At 40.4% G+C, this 24883-nt stretch overlaps 1 protein-coding gene across 6 annotated transcripts in view; it reads left to right on the forward strand.

Moving 5' to 3' along the window:
* Positions 1–5933: 5933 nt before the first annotated feature.
* ENOX1 (ecto-NOX disulfide-thiol exchanger 1) overlaps positions 5934–24883 on the forward strand; it is a 300621-nt gene continuing 281671 nt past the window's right edge. For 4 of the 6 annotated variants that reach the window (XM_082365418.1, XM_082365422.1, XM_082365420.1 and 1 more), the window contains exon 1: positions 5935–5956. Coding sequence is in view for 1 of the 6 variants with exons in the window: in XM_082365421.1 (XP_082221547.1) it covers positions 13158–13215 (58 nt within the window). In the remaining 5 variants the exon portion in view is untranslated. Of the gene's footprint in view, positions 5957–12276; positions 13216–24883 lie in introns of those variants that run through there. The other 2 variants (XM_082365423.1, XM_082365421.1) reach the window with 2 other exon arrangements.

Raw genomic sequence — 24883 nt, forward strand, 5'->3', positions numbered from 1 at the left:
TGTCCCCTTGCTCAGCAGTTGGCCTCATATAGTTTGTATTACTCAGAATGTGAACTTTCTTATTTGTGTATATGTTTAAATTTGGTAGTCCGATTGCTTCTTACCCACTCTCTGCTTGGAAGGCCCTTTCTGGCCTTCTAATTAGAATCCTATCTAGTCCTCAAAGGCCTTCTTTAAATCCTGCCTGCTCTGTGCAGATTTCCCAACCGTCTCAGGCCATAGTCGTTTCCTCTTTGAGCTCCTCGTGAGGTCCTTTGCTTGATCATTTAGTCACCTTCCTGTGTTTTACAGTGAGCTGCCTGAAGGCAGAGACCCTGAGTTTGAAATCTCTGTGGTCCCACAGTACCTGCCTAACACAGTTTCTTGTGCAAAAAATTATGTCAGTAGATGGTGGTGATTGATAATCATGACAAGGGAGAAACATACCATGAACCCTAGGTGAATACATTTAGTTTGTGGGTTCTCATTTGTTTTAAATATGAAGTGGAAACTTGCAGGCAGTATTTTAAAAGTCAGAGATAACAAAGTAGATTTCTCCTTGCTTTAAATAGCTCTTGCTAGACCTATAGTTTGAATCTCAGAATGGATGCAAAGCAGTGTTTCTTAGCCCTGAGTAACAGTAGAATAAGCACGGGAATTTTAGACATATATGCTGATGACTGGGACTTACCTCCAGATCAGTTAAATCAGGGAATAGTATCATTTAAAAAAAAAAAAAAAAGAAAGAAAGCTAACCAGATGATTTTAGTAAGAAGCCAGAATTGAGAACCACTGGTGTAAGAGAAAGTTAAAGGTCATTGAATGCATTCATCCATCTGCTGTTGGATGGCTTTCTACAGCTGGTTAACAATGAAAGAAGAGTGCTTCTAATAGGAGGATTAAAATGGCAACTTTCTGATGCAGGCATCCATTGCCACTTCCAATCCTTCTCTCAAGCTACCAACCAAGGTGACCCACAATCTCCATTTGTCAGGGACTGTGCTAGTTTTAGCACAGAAAGTCCTACACAGTGGGAAACCCCTCAGTTGGTCACCCTACTACTAACACTCATCCTTTGGATTCTACAGAATTGCTTTCTGAAAAACTTCCTCTTGAGAAGAAGGAAAAGTATTTTGGGGGTGGGAAGAGAGTATTTTATGAAAATATAGAAATAATTAGAACACTTTCAAACCTTAGCAGCCTTGAGGGGCAGGAGACATGTCAAGAGAGGAAGGAAACACATTGCAACAGGTTCTCATAGAATTCCTACAATTAAAGTGAAACGGGGGCTTCATTGCATGTAGTTAATTAAAGAACATCAGAATATTCATTCACTTTCATCTCCGCTATGTAGATAAATTAAGAATGATTTTGTAATGTAAGAAGGCATTAAATGGAAATCCCAAATTTGTAAATATAATCAACTAAATTATAAGCTACTTGAGGCTAGTTATTTTTAAAAGTAAGAAAACAAAGACTTACTGAAGGCTACGTGGAAAGTTACTGACAGAGCATCTGGCTCCTAGATCTTTTTCTGGTAGGTTCTTTGGCCTCTTTCCTACTATATCTTTTCATTCCCAGCAAACACTTTGCACAGTCTTTTCCTTTCAGATAAAAGTAAATGTTGGTAGATTGATAGAAAAAGTGAACGTATTTTACTATTAGAAATAATTTAACTGTTGGATTTGTAACTGTAGCATGAAAATGTATTCATCATGAACACCCATTTGAGTTTTATTCTGGTATCACGGTACAGTCCTGCAGTCTAAGGATTAATTTATCCCACAGTTATTTTCCATTCCAGTCACGTTGATCACCAAGCAGCCAGTCCGATCACTACATGGTTGATTCATTTCATTCACTGATTGCCAAAATTGCCAGATGTGTCCCAGTAATATGTCTGTCTTCATTGGCAGCAGTTCAGTGGATGCTTTGGTGATCAGCTGCTCAAGACATTGACGGTACCATATAGATGAAATGTTAAACTGTACTTAGAAATATCTGGTTTCGCTGGAATGGCGATAGATTTTTCTCCCACTCTAAAAGTTATATGCTGCTATAGGAGAAAGCATCAATAAATAAAACTTCACACACGTCACGTTTACCCTTTTTTCCTTAACCAAACATTTACGTGAAGCAGTAAAACTCAGAGCAGCATATTATAGAATGAGAAACTGCGGATCAGCTCATCCGTCTTTTCCAAAATATGCTAATATTTTGGGGGAAAAAATGGGGAGGATTTGTACACGGAGAAGTTTGTAATATTCCAGGTAAAACAAAATCAAACTGCTGCCTTAAATGGGGGAGGGGGCAAGCATGGGATGAAGGGTCATATTCCAAAATTATCCAGCCACAGAACTCTTTATTGTGAACATCTGGAGGGACGTCATCCAACCTCCTAATTTTATAGTTAAATAAACTACAAAAAGGTTAAGGAACTGATCCAAAGTCAAATACTTTGTTTAACTTTTTTTCCAGGCCTCCTCCCCACACCCCTACTTTCACATTGCTTTCCCTAATTGCCCGTAAGAACTTCCCCATTGCTTTTCAGTGGCTGACAAGTTGCTTCTAGTTGACCAGCATACCAGTGATCTGATGCCTAAAAATGGAAGTGAAAACTCTTTACTTAGAAAGTGTATTTTTAGAGTTAAGGCATCAATGTCTTCTCATGTTCTGATTTTAATAGCTTTTATTTATTGGACACCTACAATATGTCAGGTTCTTTATATGCATTTTACAGTTTCATCCATATAACAACCTGCAAAATAGATAATAGTATGTCCATTTTCCTTGTGGGGAGGTTATCAGCTCCCTGAAGGTCATACATTCAATAAGTGGAAGAGTTGGGATGCAAAACAAGGTCAATCTGACTACGAAGTTTTTTATCTTATCAAGCTCGAAGATGTGATTACAGCTACATTAGAAGCATTCCTGTTGACAACATGGTTAACTTTTTAAAAGCTTATTGGCCCATAATTGAGTGTGGCACAGAATAAAGAGGATTACATAATTTTAGGTAGACAAATTTGTAAGAAATATACTCAGAAAAATAAAAATACATTCAACTAATATATTAAAAGGATAACCAGCAAGCTGACTTAAATTTGTTTGGGGGATGAGGTGAGGAATGCATATATATATACGCAATAAAAAGGTGAGTGCATAATTGGAAGGTGATTTGTGTGTGTAATTGTGAGAATTTCTTATGTGGATAGTTTCTTGCTGGATAATGGTGATTTTTTTTATATGAATTTTGGGTGCAAGTTGTTGAATGAATAACTGGAGTTTCACAGCTAATGTTCAGGGCAGAAATTATTCAACTGCCTTCCAAGTGAGTGATCATTGTTTAGTTATCTTAAAGGCAGATGATTTTCTGCAGTCTCTTTTCTTATTTAATAAACTTACATAGCTTTTCTTAAAATGGTTATTTATTTTGGCCAATCCTCTCACTATTCTATTTTTAAATCATTTTCTTGATGTCTGTTTCTTTCTTTTTTTCCTCCCCCCATCCCTCCATCTCTCCCTCCTTCCTTCCCTTCCCTCCCTTCCCTCCCTTCCCTCCCTCCCTCCCTCCCTCCTTCCTTCCCTCCCTCCCTCCCTCCCTCCCTCCCTTCCTTCCTTCCTTCATATTTAAAAATTGATGTGGCATCTGCCTCAAATTGACTATTGGTCCGAATTTCTAGAGCCAAGATAATAATGAGATTCTATAAAGATAAATTTATGGAGGAGTTTAACTCACTTTGCCTGGTACTCGCTAGAAAGTCACAGAGAATTAAAATGATTTCAGTAATATCCTACCTGAAAGTATTACAGTTGTTACATAGTTAGTAGTTGATTTAGGGCAACACCTAAAGTTCTCTGGATAAACTTTCTAGAGTGAAGTACATAATAAGTACTTAAGTACAAAGTAAAATTTATAAGACTGGTAACTTGTCGTTCTGTCAGATTGAACACATGCATTTATATCTTCTTATTCCAAAAATCTCCCTAAAATTTCAGCAAAGAATTTTAAAAAAGCTATACACAGATTGAGAGCGAGAGAGAACAGAGGGGGAGGTGGTACTAAACAAGAGATGTCAGCAAACTTTGGGAAGATGGCCCAGTGATGGAGGGGGAGTGGCTGAGGGGTACTGAGAGAAGCCCGCAGGTTCATTCTGCAGGACCCTGGGGAGACTTAAGAAGGGTGTGAGGGTGAGCCTGGAAAAGGGGGGACTAGTTCACAGTAGTTACAGAGTAGTTAGTAGTTAGTAGTACTTAGTGGAATGGAGTGCAGGGAATAGCTCGGCCCTGTTCCTCTCCCACCCTCGCACTGCCACTACCAAGTCTCCATCCCTGCTGGAGGCTTGAGGCATAGTCTTGGGCTAAATTGAATCAGAGGTGCTCTGGACTCAGGGAAACGAGGCCCAGGATAGAGAGGTGAAACCAGGGGAATTAAGTGAAACTCTGTAGAGTAAACAGGTGAGACCCTCCTGGACTGTTCTACAATGTAGCTCCCAAAGCACCTGTAGCCAGGGCCAGGCTCTTTATTTTGTTATTTGGTTTTTATTTTATATTGGAGCATAGCTGATTAACAATGTTGTGTTAGTTTCAGGCGTACAGCAAAGTGATTTGGTTATACATATACATGTATCTATTCTTTTCCAAATTCTTTTGGGACAGGCTCTTTAGACAGGAGTTTAAAAGATTCTTATCTAGAGAAACTGAATGACTCAAAGAAATGACCTGACTGGCATTTGGAGTCCCTATCAGAATGGCTAGATTCCTACCCAGTTACCTCATGGGACGCCTACCAGGTGATAGGCACACCTGCCAGGGTTTCTAATCAGTTGTGTAGGGACTCACTGTACCTAAATGTAAGTAAATTCTATATTTTCTTTATATATAAGTGTTACATATATATGTGAAAGTCTTAAATATAAATGAATAGTGAGAGGATCACCAGATATTTGAGTGTGGCTCCCAAAAGAAAATATAGAGTAAAATATGTAGATCAAAACAGAGAGAAACGGGTTGGGGGGCTTGGAAAAATATAGATAATCAAGAAGTGAAAGAAGAGCTTTTAAAAATCTGTAATATCTTCAGAAAGATGGGAGACAATATTATATCCATGAAATAAAAGGTAAATTCTATAAAAAAGAAACACTCAGAAAATAAGAAAGAGATCTTGGAAATTAAACTCAGAGTTAAAAAAAAAAAATTCAGAGGTGTAAAAGGTAAAGTCAAGCAAACTTTCTAGAAAGCAGATTAACAGGCAAAGATGGATAGTGGGGTGGGAAAAAGAAGGTAAAAAAGGTATTGGATCAGTCCACAAGGTTCAGCATTTCACTACAGAGGTTCCAAAAGGAGAAAATAGATAAAATGGTGGGGAGACAAGTATCAAAGAATAATTCAAGAAAAATTGCAAACCAGAGCAACAGGAATTTCCAACTTTAAAGGGAAGAGAAAGTGCCCAGAACAATGGATAAGAAAATATCCTCATTAAGGTTTCTTTACTATGAGATTTCAGAAAACCAGGGACTAAAAAGAAGATTCCTAAACCTTCCAGAGAAATAAAACAGGTCACAGATAAAAAAGCAGGAGAACCAGTGACCTCAGACTTCTCAACCGCAACACTGGATGCTAGAAGACCGTGAAACTCAGCCTGCAAAATTCTGAGGGGAACGAATTTTTACTTAGAATTAAATGACAAGCTTAATTAGCAAGCACGCGTGAGAGTAGAATTAAGACTTTTTCAGACACGCAAGGAAGGTCTCAACAAACTTACCTCCCATGTACCTTTTCTTAGGAAGCTACTAGAGAATGAGCTCCACAAAAATGAGGATGTAAACCAAGAAAGAGGAAACCATGGGATCCAGGAAGCGGGGGACCCAACACAGGCGAGAGGCACAGGGATTTCGCAAGATGGTGTTAAAAAGAAGCCCCAGGACAACAGGTGGGCAGCTGGCCTGGGAAACCACTAGACCGGACGGACTCAATGGTAGGCTTGTGGAGGGAAAAACAGATCTGAGAGATACATTGGTTGAGTTGCTCACGCCAAAAATGATTTTAGTAGGGCTTTTATAGTTCCTTTGAAAAGGTCAAGAGTGATTAGTAATAGATACACACAAAAAGGAAGGAAGAAAAAGGTAGCACCAGGAAAAAAATATTGAACAAGCTAGGAAGTGTGTTCTTATACTGCGTGGCTCAGTAGTAAACAATATTACGTGCTTACAACAATGTAAACATAGAATATCGATTTAACCCCAAATTGCAGTTTAATCAACTGGAAAGATGGGGGAGGAACGCTTGTCGGGAGGTGGTGATGGTGTAACAGTGTCAAGTTTTCCTCATTTTGCAGAGTAGTAAGATGTTAGATAATCTCTAAAAATGATCATTTAGGAAATATCAGTGTACATATATCACTTAAATATATGGAATCAAATATCAGAATTGAAAGTTAAAAGTGGTGTCCTTTCTTTCCCATGACAGGATTCAACCTCCTTGACGGAGGAGTGTTGGGTTAGACTTATCGGTTAGTCTTCCTGCCCTGGGCCAGCCCGTAGATTAACCAAACTTGAGAGCAACTGCTTGGGGCAAAAGTCTTACCCGTAGAGGAGGCTACTCGCTCTGGCAAATCATTATCTTTCATAGTAAAAGCAAACCACAAACAAAAAAGGGGTTTCTGAGGAGCCAGGAGGGGGTGGTGGAGACAGGTGGGGATGGCTGATTTTGATTATAGGCCTCTTACGGAGTACTTGCTTTTTTAAGCTACAGGCGTGTATTACTTTGATAAGTATTAAGTTGGTTTTTTAAATTACTGGAATTGGAAACAGAGGTTATAAAACCAAAGTGCGCAGTACCCCTCCTCCCCATAAAAGCAAAAACAGAAAAAGAGGAAGAGGTTAATGGTGCTTTTCTTGACATCTTTCAAGACTCATTTATTTATCTCATGTCTGATTGCAAGGTGGGAGCCTCAGAACCCTCTGCCAGTCTCACTCCAACCAACATCTCCTGTCATCTGTGACCACCCCCCATATTCTGTGTTTAAGCTCTAGTGGGCCACTTTGTGTTCCCTTTATAATACCTGTATTTTCCCTCACCTGGGCCTTTGCTTGCTGTGCAGTTATATTCACCTTCCATTCATACACGTTCCCAAAACACACACACATACACGCACGCGCGTGCGCGCGCACACACGCACACACACACACACACACACACACACACAGACACACACACATATCCCTTCCCAAAGTCCCCTGGTTCCACCTGCATCCCTACCTGTTTATATCTCAGCCAGGATCCCTCTCTGGATCATAGCATCCTCCCCTTTCCTTTAATTCCTGTTACATTGTCCTTGGCACCACAAACTGATCACACACTGCTTTCAATCACGGTCATTTTTTCCCTTGTCCAGTCTTTGTTAAGAGCTAGCAGGTGACAAGGGCAGAAACCATACTGCACAGATATTTATTCCTCCTACAGAGCCCGGCAGAGTGCTGACATCATCCAGGTACTGCCTCAGATAATAATGAAATGCATAAATGAATCTTTCATTAAATGTGAAATATGTTCAGTCATATGGCCCAATGCTAAACATCTGTATCCATGTAAATAAATATTACTAGAAGGTAAGGAGTTTTTGTTCCTTACTGTTTTAAGGAAGCTTACGTGCTTTCTCCTAAAAGAGGAAGATTGTACTCAGAGCCCAGATGGTTAACTGCTCCCTAAAATTTGTGCTTGTGCTTCCTGTGTGGGGAATGTGGAAAACTTGTCACCTGGAGGGTTTGTATTTGACTCCGCAGGGGTTACACGGTAGCCTGGCATTGAGGAAAATGTTGCAAGTAGGTTGTGGCCTTGCCCTCAGGGTAGAGAAGCTCCTAGACACCCCCCTGCACCTGGTGGATGTAGCCCTGCCTAAGATGTGGCAGAAGGAAAACCACTAATATGAAGCAGGCATTCAGTGAATACTCAGTTATAACATGGTCACCTGGTCGAGTGGCACACTAGGGCTCCCAGCCACAGCTTCACGTCTAAGTGCTCTTTCTACTTCATCAGGCTTTATACCATGCTCCCCAAATCTCCTTATGACCACTCAAACGATCAGCTAATAAGTTCGATAACAAGCTTAATCTAAAACATTCCCTTTGCTTAAGTAACAGAATGCCCATCAGTATTATGGTATACGCACACAGTGGAGTACTGTGGAACCATTAACAAGAACGAGGTAGATCTTTAAGTTGTGATACGGCAAGGGCTTTAACATATATTGCTAAAGGAAAAAGTCAATGTGGAATAGCATGACCTCCTTCATGTCTCTACTCAAATACCACCTTTTCCATGAGGCCTTCCTTGACCACTGCATTTATAATTGCAAACGTTCCCCGCCCCCTCCCCAACTCCACCGGCTTTTTCTTCATTATCATTTATCCTTATTTGACATAATGTTTATTTCACTCTTTTGTTTATGATCTGGCTCCCCTACTGGAATGTGAGGTGCATGAGGGATGTTGCATGTTTTACTTACTCCTTTTCCCCCTGGAAAAATGAATGGCTGGGTGAATGAATTTGTATGAAAAAGTTTATTATTTGCATAGAAGGTTACTATTTGCCCAGAATTTCTAGAAGGCTACACAAACCTAACAGTAGTTCTCTCTGTGCAATAGAAATGGAAGCACATGGGAGGAAGGCAGACTTTTGTTGTTTATATCTTACCACGGACCTGCGACACTTTTTAAAATAAAGACACTAGTGTAATAGGGAATCCCATGTGAAGTGTTTCTCGAATAGCTATAATAAAATATAAGTTATTTAGTCAGCACCATTTATTTCTGGTCCTGAAATAATGAACATCATTCAGAATTTCTCTTCTGTTCAGAATTCAAGTTGTAAATGGTCCACGATTCAAGTCCACACTTTATATTTTACGAAGCCTTTACCAACAGAGACATTTTAGTTTCCACTGGAGTGGAACCATCTGTACGTATGTTGTGGTGGGAAAAAATTCGGGTTTTCGGCCAGATACATTTGTATCTTCTGACTTTCAGCTAAGTGACCTGGGCAGGTTACTTAACTACCCTGAGTCTCAGTTCCCTTCCCTGTAACACTGGGATAATTTTTCCTAAGAGCAGAGGATGTTGTCCAAGCAAAACAAGATGAAGTCTGTGTATTCAGGGCCTAGCAGTATCTGGTTCAAAGCAGGGTTCGGCAAGTGTCAGGTTCTTCCCTTTTCCCTGCAGAAGGTGACCAAGGGATATTCTTATCCCTAATTACTCAAAGCATGGCCCCAACATCACCAAGGACTTTATTGGAAATGCAAAATCTCAGGACTTCCCTGGTGGTCCAGTGGTTAAGACTCCATGCTTCCACTGCAGAGGCTGTGGGTTTGATCCCTGGTGGGGGAAGTTACCCATGCTGTGGGGTGTGGCCAAAAAAAAAAAAAAAAAAGCAAAATCTCAACGCCCACCTGACCTAATGAATCAGAACCTGTAGTTTAACAAAATACCCAGGTAATTCCTATGCACATTAAAGTTTGAGAAGCTCTGTTTTTATGCTTCTCACAAGTGTTTCAGACAGGCTTGTATTAATCTTATTTTATCTTCTGTATTTTATAAGATGTATTTTGACATCTTAGAGTCTTGCAGATGCCAAGGAGGCACTGCCCTTCCCAGGGTTAGCTAATTCCTACAGACAGCAAACAGCTTGCCTGGGAGCACACCTTAGATTGCCAAGTGAACCAATCCTGAGGCCATGCCCACACCTGCCCCTTTTTATCAGGCCCCTGCAGTCCAGAACACTATCCCCCTGCCCTAAATCACACCAGGGCCAGGTACTGGACAATTAGGAATCATCCCTGTGCCGCAGAACGCACTGAAATTATTTAAGCTATCCAATCCTAAACCTTCTTGCCCTGCAGAAACCACAGGAAAGGCTTTTGCCCACGTTTTTTTCCTTATTTCCTCTCCTCCTGAGCAACCCTGGTACCTCTCCATGTGACCCTGCATGGCCTGATGCGGCACTTCATGCCTCTTCCTCTTGGAAACTATATGTAACCAACTATCTTTTCTATGGCAAGCATCTCCTAACCTGTTCGCCATACCATACCTGAATAAAACCACAGACCTGGATACATTTTAAAACAGGGCTGCTGGGTTATATGCCACTTTTAAACTTTTTTCCCAGGTTGAATGCCACTTGCCAGTCCTTCCCATTTACCTTGCCAACTTTGGTTTCATTTGGAGAAGCGTGGGGGTGCCCAGCAGAGCCAGGTGTTCTGGTGGGGCATGACTGACAGGCTGAAACACAGGAGGATGCTAAGCCACCTCATCGGCCTGAACTTACTGTTAAATAAAGATGATCAAAGATAGCCATGAACAAGGTTGTACCTCTGCTTAATGCAGTCTGACTACACTGAATGCCAATCATGGTCCTTAAGCACAAGCTTTGTACACTCCAGAAACTGTTAATACAAATGATTAAGACCTATATACATTAACGTGTATAAAATAGATAACTAATAAGAACCTGCTGTATAAAAAAATAAAATTTAAAAAAAATAGTAAAGAGTAAAAAAAACAGAACAAATGATTAAGACCTCCAAGATCGTGGAACCGCTTGAACTGAAACACACAAACTTATTTACAGTGTTCTGAGACGTCAAGGAAACGAATGAAAACCTACCATCCACATGCATTTATTTCTTCCCTGTGGCTTCTTAATATGGTGTATACGTTTTAGGTAGAAATAACTCCTACCAGGGAGCGGCTGTCATGTCACCAAGCAGCTTCCCTTCCCACATTTGCATTTACCTCTTGTCTCTTCTGTTTTGAAAAGAATCTTGATATACGGAAGTGAGCTAACTGAAGCTGAAGTTAATAAAAGCAAATATTAAAGGAACACGAAAGGGACTTTTCTCCCTATGACTCAAAGAAAAAAAATGCAGTAAGGAATATCTATTTCAGAAATATTCCACATGTGTTAGATAAGATAACGAGAACAGCAGATAATAATTTCATAGTAACTTTTCCCTTACAAAAATTGGTACTACAGTTTTATTAAGGAATTAGGATTTGATTAGCTACTTTTAATTAGAAATATTAGACAAGGAAATCTTCCATTATTTTATGACCATCAGTTTTGCTTCCATAAAGAAATAAACCCACACACACAGAGGTAACTATGTGAGGTATGGATATGTTATTAACTTTATTGTGGTAATCATTTCACAATATATGTGTATTGATGAAAAATCAATCAACAGTCAATCTAAGAAAAAATTGTAAATTTTATTCAAACCAACCTGAGGATTATAACCCGAGAGACAGTGTCTCAGAGAGCTCTGAGAACTGTTCCGAAGAGGTAAAGGGGGAAGGTCAGCGTATATGTGATTTTGGAGAAGGGGGTACATGCAATCAAGCACACATCTTGGTAGAAGGTTACTGCTCTTTGTAAGGAGCAGATATAGTTAATGGTTTTAGTGCTTTCCTAAGTATGGGAAGATGCAAGAAACTGAGTTCATAAAATTTTCTCCTGAAAATATCAGCTATCTAAGGGTCAGTTCTGCCAGTTTTCCTAGAGCACAAAGTACTGCATCCTGATCTTTGCCCTGAATTCCTTTCAGGGTGTGTTGTAGGTCAGCGACTGCAGTGGTTAATGACTTGAGTCTTGTAGAACTGGATGGTGAACAACATTCCTTATTTTACAGTCCCCTCCTTTTCAGTCTTAATTTCTACCAAGGTTTTGGAGGCATACCATGACCAATTTGTCGCGCTACGCTAGGAATGCTCATTCCCAGGTAAGGCAAGTGTTTCGTTGATGGACCACTCAGTGTGCTATTACTGGACTAGGCCCTGTTAACAGTAGCCAAAAACCCCATTTTATAGGTAAGGAAACTGAGACTCTGTTACGGTCCAGGAGACGGTTCCCTCTTGTTGTTTCTTTCCAAATCTAGGGTTGCACTATTAGCATGCATCATGGATCTTACAGAACTCTGTATTTGGTCAATTATTTCAAGTCACCTCGTCATCATTATTTCTTACCAGAGGCTCAGTGACACATTTGGTAATGCAAGAAACAATAATCTTGGAAAACAGGCAGAATACAAGTAATACAATACAAGTAATACAAGAATACAAGTAATATAGCTAGTTACATTAATAAGGTCATAAGTATTTAAGCTAAGGACTTCCACTGGGGGGACCCAGTATCTCCTCAGTCTTTTGACCAATGTGGTCTGCACCAATCGCTGTCTTTAAGGGGAATGATATATTGGCTTTGTATCAATACATAAAGTTCAGCAGAGATGTCTGTACATACAAGGTGAGAGGCGGGTCATCCTGACCCCTTACGGGATTGAGACAGGAATGTTATCTTCCAAGGAGTTACATGGCTGGTGCCAGAAGAAGAGAAATTGATCTTTATGGTTGAGCCGGCCTTTCTGCCATTGGGGAAGTCTGGTTAATGCATAAAGCAGGTGTACAGTGCACACCAGAGGGGTGGCAGGAGGCCCAAACGGGCAGAGAAGAAAATTTCTGTTTAAATTTTTCTGATTTTGCCTTCAAATATGAATTTTTATTTCATCATATGTATATCAAATCATCATGTTAAATGCATGTTATACAATTGTATTTCTCAATTATACTTTGATAATGCTGGGAGGGGAAAAAACTTATTTGTCATGACGATAAAAAGAAACTTTGGCTACAGATATCAGGATTTTGCTTTCCATACCTGGCCCTATCAGATTAAACATTACTGCCCGAGCAGTGTCTAAAATTTGACTTGTGGTGTGGCCTGCACGAATGACAGCGTCCCCTGAAACCACCTGCTTCTTTCTCAGTAGGTATTTTGTTTGATTGCTCCTTGACCCTTTTCCAAGAAACCTGATTTGCCCAAGGGAGTCTCACACAGGAAAAGAGTGTTTGCATCTGCTTAGGGAAATGTGCCTGAAATAATGACTTATTTAGAACGAGTAACAGAATGGAATGGAATGGATTGATAAGCCAGTTTGAGCAGGCAGAGAGCAACCCAGGCCCTTGTAACTCTTATAAAAGGAGTCCTGCAGCAAAGCGGTTTGCCCAGACCACCTGCCAAGACCCATCTCCCTTCAAGGAACATTGTCTCTGTAAACTCCGTGCAAAATTCTGACTCCTACAAACGCCTTGAGGCACGCTCTCTCAAGTTCCACTTCTACTTCTAAGATGGTGCGGATTTCTCGGTTCAGCCCTGCAGACCCCAGGGTAGAAATTGCTCTCCGAGGTACGTTACCCATTTTAAACTTCCTCGAGTCCTTCAGATGACTGCAGAGGGCTGGGTGGTGGTAGTGCTGTGCCCGGAAGTTAAGGCACTTCCTTGGTGGCCAGGAGAGGTGACGGGTGTGCTGAGGCCTGGCTTCCCCCAAGGGAGAGTTGGACTCAGCTTCTTTCTCACTTAAAATGAACGAGGCAGTCAGAAGTAGGGAGTAGGGAGCTGACATCCATCTAGCAGAATGAAGGATGAAGTGAAGCAAAGAAGAAAGAAGAAAAGAGAAGAAACCAGAACATTGCCCCTGCATGGCTCTTTTGCGCTGCTCCATTTCCCATTTCTGTTGCTTTGTCTTTTTTCTCTTCACTTGTCTGCCAAGAAGTTATAGTTGATTTGTTTATAACCATAGCCTCAAGGTTGGCAGCTCTGAAATGTCAGAGGTGACAACGGAAAGCTTCTTAAAATAAATTTTGAAAATGTGCAGCTAGATTAATTTCTTTCCGTCTTAATGTTTCTCCACTATTTAATACCAAAAAAAAAAAAAAAAAAACCCCACAGCTCAACCATTGACCATATTTCAGTTAGCAAGTTTAAGCTTAAATAAAGTTCTGTTTATGCAGAGTGGTAATGAGAGCTTCCCTTTTTAAAAAAAATTTTTTTAAATCTATCTTTGCACAATTAGCAAATTATTAAATGACCTTTCCTTCAAAGCCTGCAAGCACTTGCTTGTTTCCACTCGTAAGAGAACATGTTTTACAAGGTTCACGTTGATTAATTGACAAATGCTGATAAAATCAAAGCAGGGCTAAAATGCAGTTCACCAGCATTTTAAATTACGTTTGTTCAATAATGTTTCAAGTGCCTATACATTTATGGTTCACCTTTCAATAAATATTATTGTCGTAATTGAAACATCTGTTGTGTAAACGTATGTCTGAAGATGACTATCAGGGACCCCAGCTAGGACTAAACATTTCTATATCTGTGTATGCTTTTCTGCTCGATTAAAAGCACTGATTGCTGTGAGCACTTTAAAGATGGATGCTTTATATTTTATGTGAAATGAACACTAACACATTTTAATATATTTTGAAATTCAAGTACCCTTGATTGACCTAAGTGTAGTGTTCCATACATTCATAGAGAGCTTAAACCATAAAAATAAATAAAGAAATGCTCTAAACTACTAGCCTTATGCCATTCACTGAAAGCATGGCATTCTTAGCTCATTGCTACCCAGCTGTTTTGGCAGCTCTGCTGGGCTCTGTTAGAGGGCCTGTAGCTTGGCTGTTTCACACTCAGATGTGTTTCAGACATCGAAGATGCTTGGCCAAACCCAGATTCCCGTTTTTTGCTTATAAGTAGCTGTCCAGTAGAATCTCTTGCATCCCAGGTCAAACCTGAAGGTGCCGAGGATCCCAGCAGGAGAAAATGTACGTTAGGTCATAGACTGTCCTGCAGAGTTCCCACACCCATCCTGTCGTGGTCCTTACTCACTGGATAGACTCAGAGATTCTGGTGCCTCAAGAACACCCTGGCATGTAGATTCAGGGCTCCAACCAATCTGATAGTTTTGTCTGGGGCATCTTCAAAAGTCCTGCTTCATCCCAATTCTTGGGAAATTAGATATCCTCCAAAAGTGCCTTTGACATACTCTTCTCAACAAAGTCATTCTAACTCAGCAAATATTTGCCAATTCTGCTAGATGCCAGGCCCTGCGCTGGGCCCTGGGGATGCAGATATAGACCCAGACAGACTCTCTGTCCTGAGGGAGCTTACAATATCCAATCATAACTGTCAACATTTGTAATTTGTTATTTGAGAGATGTCTTTACATAGTTTGCCAAATTTTTTTGAGTCCCCATAGGATGCCAGGCACCACTCTAGGTCTTCAGTAAATATTCTAAATGTTTTCTTTGTTTGATAATTATCAGAGACCACTATGTTCTGGTGGCCCCCTGAGGCAAATCTCATTTGCGAGTCTTCTGTGGGGACTACCTCAGTTGCTGGTTACCGGGTAACAGTTGTACTCAAGAGTACCACAGCTGCCAGACCTTGATTGGTCAGTGGAACTGAGCTGAGACCATCACTCTGAACTCAAAGGATGTGCCGCCCTCAGGATGGGCGTGAAGATCCTGGAGCAGGAATGTGGGGCTGGTGATAACGGACTTAAGGACAATTTGGGCCACTTAGAATCAAGCTGATTGGGGAATGTAGAGGCACATTAAACTGACAAGCCAGGGCAGAGGGCTGGGCAGAAGTCACACTGGGCCAGTAAATGGTAGAATTCCAAGTGACTGGCTAGAAGGTAAGGACAGAAGGCAGACTAGCAGAGGCAACTTCTTAAAACAGATCAGAGCAGGTGAGTTGTTGGAGCCGGCGGCCAAGCCAGCACGTGAGCATTCCAGAACCTCAGCCACTGCTGCTGGCATGGGTCCAGCCATCACGAGAATGAGGCATAAGGATGATAAAACAGGGAGAAAACCTCTTCCATTGAACTTGGTCACAGGAAGTAAAATGCGCTTCTAGTTACCTAGATCACAGGCTGAGAGCAGACCGGGCAGCGTGGCAGAGAATTTCTGAGTTTGGGCTCATTACGTTCTCTCAGCCCAGACATCATTAAGACGGTGTCTGGCACGCGGTAGACACCGTTCTGCCAAACTGACCTGCGTCCTGAGAGGGAGGCAGGTTCCAAAATGAAGCGGTTTGTACATGGCAATGTTATAAAAATTAAACTGCCCTGGCACTTAATGGAGACCAAAGAAAAGCCACAGGAGAGTCAGGCACATGAGGAGGAGGACCGTTTGTCTAAATGATACATGCATTGCCCCTGTATTGCAGTTGTTCCCTCCTTTGGTTTCTTTCCTGTTGGGTGGCGTTTAGCAAGGAGAGGACAGAGCTGCACAGAACCTGGGAAGTTGGAAGTGTGTGTGGTGAGCTGTGAGCTGCTCGGAGATGATTTCCTTGTGGGAGCATTTGGAAAGAAAGAAATGAAGAGGGAAGGGTGGAAGACCAAAGCCCTGCAGAACTCCCAGGTTTAAGTCTGCGAGATGCCAGAATTGGGTGACTTGCTTGCAGCTCACCCAGGATCCCTTCTGATCTTCCCTCGGGAAGGTACTGCCTGCCCGTCTCCATCGCCCAGAGGCTCTTTTGTGTTGATGGCAATAGCCACCAGTCAAAAGAGTAGGAAAGATTATTCCTTGTGACCTTAATAAAAGTCCTGTCGTGCTAGTGTTGTGCATCACACATGGAAGCTGTAAAACACAGTCTTTTTCAAAATGTCCTACGTCACCAAGTTGGGCGGGTGGGACCTGACAAAGACCCCCTCGGACAGCAGTTATGCCCATTGCCATTCTGACCCCTGAAGCCATGAAGGACCACAGAGCCATTGCTCACTCTGCACTCCTGAACCAATATTCCCTGTCTTGACACTAGATGGGGCATTGTTATTATTACAGCGGCTTTCAAATGTGAATATGTGAAACCCAGAAGGAGGAAAACATTTCTTTAGAACATCGTGTTGTGCTGCCGAATCAGAGAACACTGGGAGAGGAAAGCCAATGCAGAGTGTGTAATCCAAACACTGGCTTTTCCTTTCCACCTGAAGATAACCGTGACCAGCCCAAGTTCATGCAGTGAGTCAGCAGCAGACCCAGAGCCAGAAGCCAGAACCCAAGTCTAGCGAGATCCAGGCAGCCCCACAGTCTGCACACCTGCCCGGGGAGGAGGGGTGACACGTGGATCTAGAGAGCCACACGCTCAGCTCTCCGAAGCTGCCTTCTTTTACATGGGGAATAATAGGAGGGTTAAGTCTCCAAGGCACGTCTTCCTAAATACACTCTTCCTACGTCTTGGCTCTACTTGTTGATGGCTCAGAGAAAACAATGAACACAATCCACACACTTGGTTTGTTTATCTTTTTAACCTCTCTGTCACACACAGGCACACACACCCATACACTTACACATACACGCACACGTCTTTGAAAAAATACCAATATGAATGAATTAACTCTTATAAAATGAATAAGCAAAAGTATAACCTATTATATTTAGGTTCCAGCTAACTTAAATTTCCCTTAGGTTTTTAACTCCAGTTTCGTTAGCTTATAGGTCCTGTGAAAACCCATCAAAGTCTTGTCCTCTTCTTGGTCTCAGCCTTTCAGCAGCATCTTCACTTGGGCATTAGAGCCTCATGCTTCCTCCGTCCAGGTCTACCCAGGAGACCTTGCTTCCCCCCTTCCTTGTCCCTCTGTAGCAGAAGAGGGACACGGTACAAAACGTGAAGTCTACAGCCCAGCCTTCATCTCTATTCAAGAGACCAATGTGATTAAATGACTGGGAGAAAATGATGGGTTTCTCCTTGCTCTCCTCCCTTCTGACTAATAGGACCCAGCACAGAGCAAAATTCTTACACACCCTGTAGCTGATAGCTCTTGGCAGACTCTTTTCTTAGCAGACCCTCTTAATGAGATCAATTTAACTTGTATTTTAAACAGACCGAAAAGGCATGATTATTGCAGTATGCTTTTCCTGATTTCATTGGTAGCACTTCTACACTCACAAACCTACAGTGCTAATTCCGACTGTTACTTGAGTTATGGAATCATTCTCTCTCTGTTTCTACCAAGGTACTTTAAGTCCTCTCCTTGTTACATGTACTTCTAACCATCTAGGGTGCTTGTGAGAAGGGCAGGCCAGTGAGAAAGAAACCATCTAGTTTGTGATTTTTACGTCATGTTAGACTTCTCAAACTTGAATCTTTTTGAAGGAAAACACTTTTAAAAGTCTGATTTTAAACCCTTGGTATGGACGGGCTGATTTTTGTTTTTGTTTTTTTTCTCTGGCTTGGAATGCTCTCCCCTGCCTGGCCTAATCTTCTTCATCCTTTAAGACCCAGCTCAAATGTCATCTCTTCTGCTGAACATCTACCCTCCCTACTCCCACGTTCCCTTCCAGAATCCTCACTCTATTCTGTGCTGCCGGAGCATTTGATTCATACCACGAGAACATAATCCCAGCACATTACAACCAGATATACGTGTGTCTGTCCTGCCAGACCAGTCGCAGGCTACTTGAAGGCAGGACCAGCAGACGGTAGTCATCTTGCATCGCCTGCTCAGCACAGCAGATGAGGTGCACTGGGAGTTCTATACATATTTATGGGGTCGACTCAAATTATGTCAGCACCAGCTCTTTTAACGTCAGGGTTCTGAGGTTTTGGAAAGTGTGTCAAGTAAAGGTATAATTTTAAAAGCATGGTCTTCTGAAATTTTCTGAAGCAAGAATTTTATATTCTTATTTTTAAGGGGAAAGTGTTACATAAAATTTAGCATATATTGCCTGCATCTGGGGTACTGGTCATGTGTTTGCTCCCCACATCTTAACGGGATAGAAATTTTTGTCACCAATTCACTTTGCCCTGTGCAAAAGATATATACTAGAAAAGTTGTGTGTAAAAGTGATGTCTATAAATCAAATTAGGTTTTAAAATGCACTAAGGGAGCAGTTTAAAGAAAATATTTTTCCAAGTGAAAAAGGATAATTTTCCAAGAAAATGAATCATTTCCGGACTTACCAGAGAATTTGCCTGTTGTAGAGAAGTATTTTCCCTAGAATGATAAAGTCTCCCCTATATTCAAAATTCACCTGGCATAAATTTCATGCTTTTCCATGGTCTATTTAAAACACTGGACTTACTCCTAAGATTTTAAATTTATACAACAGATATTCTTGGCTTACTAAAAGTGAATAACTTCTCACTGTCATAAAATTGATATGTATTATGTATTATTTCTGGTTCAGTTAATTTAAAAATTACTTGTGTGGGCATTTAATGACTTTAACACAAAGCTTCTTGGAAGGCGTCAGTATATTTATACTCTCGATCTGCAAGTAGAACTGGGGGCTGATGTGAAGGCTTATGCAGCCCCGGAATGTGGAAAAGGGGACCAGGCACCCATCGCAGTGAAATACTTACCATCCGAAGAATCAAAGATGTTGTGCTGGGAACTAAAGTTTTATACGAGTTTTATTTAAAGGTTTCCATTTTCCTTTTTTCTAGATTGGCCAAAGGGAATTGGAGGGGCAGAGGCGTGTAAGTTTGGGGTTATTGCTGTTAGAGTTTATAGTGAATGACTTAGTCATTGTTCCTTTGCATTCAGAGTGCAGGGCCACTGCCACCTCTTCTCCCATCCCCCAGTGGTGGGCACAGCAGAAGTCCTTTAATAATGCATTCGCTGGGTTTGAAAAACAATATTCTTGGCTCTGAAACTATGCATTTAACACATCCTCAGCAAATGCCATGTGGCAAACCAAGTTCTTTTAGACTGAGGTTCTGCAGTGCATCAATAAAGCACGCGGGTGTTGGCCTTTTTCAGTGAACAAGACGAGAAATGTTGAGTACCTTTTAAATTAAAATGCAACTTTAAATATGCGCTCTCATTTTCATGGACGGCTGAGGCCTGCCTATGCTAATACGAAGCTGATCTTAGGTCTGCGGAGGGCTTGGGAATCGGTCACACCCGGTTCATCTTTGCTTGTTTTAGCTCCACCTGTGGAAGTACGGGGCCTACTCTGTTCAATTCTCCCTACGTTTAGGCGTTCAGTTTCCCGGGAGATCTTTCTCGTGCCTGGACATTTCTCTTGTGAGCATCACATTTGGACCAACGTATATGCCTCCACCCAATTTTAATTAAGTAGTAAAGCTGATCTCTATTTATTAGAATTTCAAACATAGATATCCCCCCTCCAGCCTCCACTTTAAAAAATGTTTTTATTGGCTGTGTCTTTTCTCACTCCTAAAAAATATCTAAGGAGAAACCCCCTACCTCATTGTCAGAGCTCATCCAACTTTGATTGCTGGTCCTTGGGATGAGAACACGCAGAGCCACGTGGTTGCCTAGAGGTTGCGTTTACCCAAATGTGACCATTACTAGCAGACCCGCCGTACTGCCTTGGGGCAGGTAGGTTCTGGGATGGGCCTCCAGGTGCGAGAGTGGCATCTGACCTATTCCACTGGATTAAAAATTAAAATCTGTTTAGAAGCAAGCTGCTCACTTCTAGCCTGGAGCTTCTAGCAGTAATCCCAGGTTAATGAATGTGTTTCAAGGGAATAGCGTTTCCTTCCTCCTTGCTTCAATTTCCCCCTCTCTCTTTTTGTTTTACTTTTCTCGTCTGCCTGCTTTCCTGTTTGGACAATGGCAACAACCATCATAATTCTAATAATCTGAGCTGAGATACTGATTTAGAAAGACGTACAGCCTTTGTAAGAAATGACACAGATTTAGCTTAGCATAAAGTAATTTTCAATCAGTTAACTGAAGTCTCTAGTTCATAGAGGATCCTTTTTTGATTACAGCTGTTTGGGGAAAATTGCAAATAATATAAAAACAGGCTTACATCATAGAATTTAGCTAATACCTAGGATGCGATAAGGAATTATTCCAATTTCTTAAACCTACATTTAAACATCCAGTACTATGTATTGACTACTGATCTTCAGAATGATGATCAAAATAATCAGAGATATAAAAAATGAATAGAACAGTTCTGTATTCTTTCTTTGTTTTTCATAATTGTGACTTTTTTATTGTAGCTTTATTTTTATTTTTTTTAAACATCTTTATTAGAGTGTAATTGCTTTACAATGGTGTGTTAGTTTTTGCTTTATAACAAAGTGAATCAGCTATACATATACATATAATCCCATATCTCCTCCCTCTTGCGGCTGCCTCTCACCCTCCCTATCCCACCCCTCTAGGTGGTCACAAAGCAATGAGCAGATCTCCCTGTGCTATGCGGCTGCTTCTCACTAGCTATTGATTTTACATTTGGTAGTGTATATATGTCCATGCCACTCTCTCACTTCATCCCAGCTTACCCTTCCCCCTCCCCTTGTCCTCAAGTCCATTCTCTACATCTGAGTCTTTATTCCTGTCCTGCCCCTAGGTTCTTCAGAACCATTTTTTCTTTTTTTAGATTCCATATATATGTGTTAGCATACGGTATTTGTTTTTCTCTTTCTGACTTACTTCACTCTGTATGACAGTCTCTAGGTCCATCCACCTCACTACAAATAACTCAATTTCATTTCTTTATATGGCTGACTAATATTCCATTGTATATATGTGCCACATCTTCTTTATCCATTCATTTGTCGATGGACACTTAGGTTGCTTCCATGTCCTGGCTATTGTAAATAGAGCTGCAATGAACATTGTGGTTATGGTTCTTTTTGAATTATGACTCTTTTTGAATTATGGTTTTCTCAGGGTATATGCCCAGTAGTGGGATTGCTGGGTCGTATTTTTAGTTTTTTAAGGAACCTCCATACTGTTCTCCATAGTGGTGTATCAATTTACATTCCCACCAACAGTGCAAGAGGGTTCCCTTTTCTCCACACCCTCTCCAACATTTAATGTTTGTAGATTTTTTGATGATGGCCATTCTGACTGGTGTGACTTGATACCTCATTGTACTTTTGATTTTCATTTCTCTAATGATCAGTGATCTTGAGCATCCTTTCATGTGTTTGCTGGCAATCTGTATATCTTCTTTGGAGAAATGTCTATTTAGGTCTTCTGCCCACTTTGGATGGGGTTGTTTGTTTTTTTGATATTGAGATACATGAGCTGCTTGTAAATTTTGGAGATTAATCCTTTGTCAGTTGCTTTGTTTGCAAATATTTTCTCCCATTCTGAGGGTTCTCTTTTCATCTTCTTTATGGTTTCCTTTGCTGTGCAAAAGCTTTTAAGTTTCATTAGGTCCCATTTGTATATTTTTGTTTTTATTTCCATTTCTCTAGGAAGTGGGTCAAAAAGGATCTTGCTGTGATTTATGTGATAGAGTCTTCTGCCTGTGTTCTCCTCTAAGAGTTTTATAGTGTCTGGCCTTACACTTGAGTCTTTAATCCATTTTGAGTTTATTTTTGTGTATGGTGTTAGAGAGTGTTCTAATTTCATTCTTTTACATGTAGCTGTCCAGTTTTCCCAGCATCACTTACTGAAGAGGCTGTCTTTTCTCCATTGTATATTCTTGCTTCCTTTATCAGAGATAACGTGACCATATGCGCGTGGGCTTATCCCTGGGCTTTCTATCCTGTTCCATTGCTCTATATTCTGTTTTTGTGCCAGTACCACACTGTCTTGATTACTGTAGCTTTGTAGTATAGTCTGAAGTCAAGGAGCCTGATTCCTCCAGCTCCATTTTTCTTTCTCAAGACTGCTTTGCTTATTTGGGGTCTTTTGGGGTTCTATACAAACTGTGAAATTTTTTTTTCTAGTTATGTGAAAAATGGCATTGTTAGTTTGATAGGGATTGCACTGAATCTGTAGAATGCTTTGGGTAGTATTATCATTTTCACAATGTTGATTCTTCTAATCCAAGAACATGGTATATCTCTCCATCTGTTTGTATCATCTTTAATTTCTTTCATCAGTGTCTTATAGTTTTCTGCATACAGGTCTTTTGTCTCCTTAGGTAGGTTTATTCCTAGGTATTTTATTCTTTTTGTTGCAGTGGTAAATGGGAGTGTTTCCTTAATGTCTCTTTCAGATTTTTCATCATTAGTGTATAGGAATGCAAGAGATTTCTGTGCATTAACTTTGTATCCTGCTACTTTACCAAATTCATTGATTAGCTCTAATAGTTTTCTGGTAGCATCTTTAGGATTCTCTATGTATAGTATCATGTCATCTGCAAATAGTAACAGTTTTACTTCTTCTTTTCTGATTTTTATTCCTTTTATTTCTTTTTCTACTCTGATTGCTGTGGCTAACACTTCCAAAACTATGTTGAATAATAGCGGTGAGAGTGGGCAACCTTGTCTTGTTTCTGATCCTAGTGGAAATGGTTTCAGTTTTTCACCATTGAGAACGATGTTGGCTGTGGGTTTGTCATGTATGGCCTTTACTATGTTGAGGTAAGTTCCCTCTATGCCTACTTTCTGGAGGGTTTTTATCATAAATGGGTGTTGAATTTTGTCGAAAGCTTTTTCTGCATCTATTGAGATGATCATGTTTTTTCTCCTTCAATTTGTTAATATAGTGTATCGCACCATATTGATTGATTTGCGTATATTGAGTAATCCTTGCATTCCTGGGATAAACCCCACCTGATCATGGTGTATGATCCTTTTAATGTGCTGTTGGATTCTGTTTGCTAGTATTTTGTTGAGGATTTTTGCATCTATGTTCATCAGTGTTATTGGCCTATGCTTTTCTTTCTTTGTGACATCTTTGTCTGGTTTTGGTATCAGGATGATGGTGGCCTCATAGAATGAGTTTAGGAGTGTTCCTCCTCTGCTATATTTTGGAAGAGTTTGAGAAGGATGGGGGTTAGTTTTTCTCTAAATGTTTGATAGACGTCACCTCTGAAGCCATCTGGTCCTGGGCTTTTGTTTGTTGGAAGATTTTTAATCCCAGTTTCAATTTCAGTGCTTGTGATTGGTCTGTTTATACTTTCTATTTCTTCCTGGTTCTGTCTTAGAAGGCTGTGCTTTTCTTAGAATTTGTTCATTTCTTCCAGGTTGTCCACTTTATTGGCATATAGTTGCTTGTAGTAATCTCTCATGATCCTTTGTATTTCTGCAGTGTCAGTGGTTACTTCTCCTTTTTCATTTCTAATTCTATTGATTTGAGTCTTCTCCCTTTTTTCTTAATGAGTCTGGCTAATGGTTTATCAGTTTTGCTTATCTTCTCAAAGAACCAGGTTTTAGTTTTATTGATCTCTGCTATCGTTTCTTTCATTTCTGTTTCATTTATTTCTGATCTGATCTTTATGATTTCTTTCTTTCTGCTAACTTTGGGGGGTTTTTGTTCTTCTTTCTCTAATTGCTTTAGGTGTAAGGTTAGGTTGTTTATTTGAGATGTTTCTTGTTTCTTGAGGTAGGATTGTATTGCTACACACTTCCCTCTTAGAACTGCTTTTGCTGCATCCCATAGGTTTTGGGTCATCATGTTTTCATTGTCATTTGTTTCTAGGTATTTTTGGATTTCCTCTTTGATTTCTTCAGTGATCTCTTGGTTATTTAGTAGTGTATTGTTTAGCTTCCATGTGTTTGTAGTTTTTACAGATTTTTTTCCTGCAATTGATATCTAGTCTCATAGTGTTGTGGTCAGTAAAGATACTTGATACGATTTCAATTTTCTTAAATTTACCAAGGCTTGACTTGTGACCCAAGATATGATCTGTCCTGGAGAATGTTCCATGAGCACTTGAGAAGAAAGTGTATTCTGTTGTTTTTGGATGGAATGTCCTATAAATATCAATTAAGTCCATCTTGTTTAATGTATCATTTAAAGCTTGTGTTTCCTTATTTATTTTCATTTTGGATGATCTGTCCATTGGTGAAAGGGGTTGTTAAAGTCCCCTAATATTATTGTGTTACTGTCTATTTCCTCTTCTATGGATGTTAGCATTTGCTTTATGTATTGAGGTGCTCCTATGTTGGGTGCCTAAATATTTACAACTGTTATATCTTCTTCTTGGATTGATCCCTTGATCATTATGTAGTGTCCTTGTTTGTCTCTGGTAATAGTCTTTATTTTAAAGTCTATTTTGTCTGATATGAGAATTGCTACTCCAGCTTTCTTTTGATTTCCATTTGCATGGAATATCTTTTTCCATCCCCTCACTTTCAGTCTGTGTGTGTCCCTAGTTCTGAAGTGGGTTTCTTGTAGAAG

The sequence above is a fragment of the Balaenoptera borealis genome (genome assembly GCF_965194805.1).
Source record: "Balaenoptera borealis genome assembly, chromosome: 18".
Taxonomy (NCBI): domain Eukaryota; kingdom Metazoa; phylum Chordata; class Mammalia; order Artiodactyla; family Balaenopteridae; genus Balaenoptera; species Balaenoptera borealis.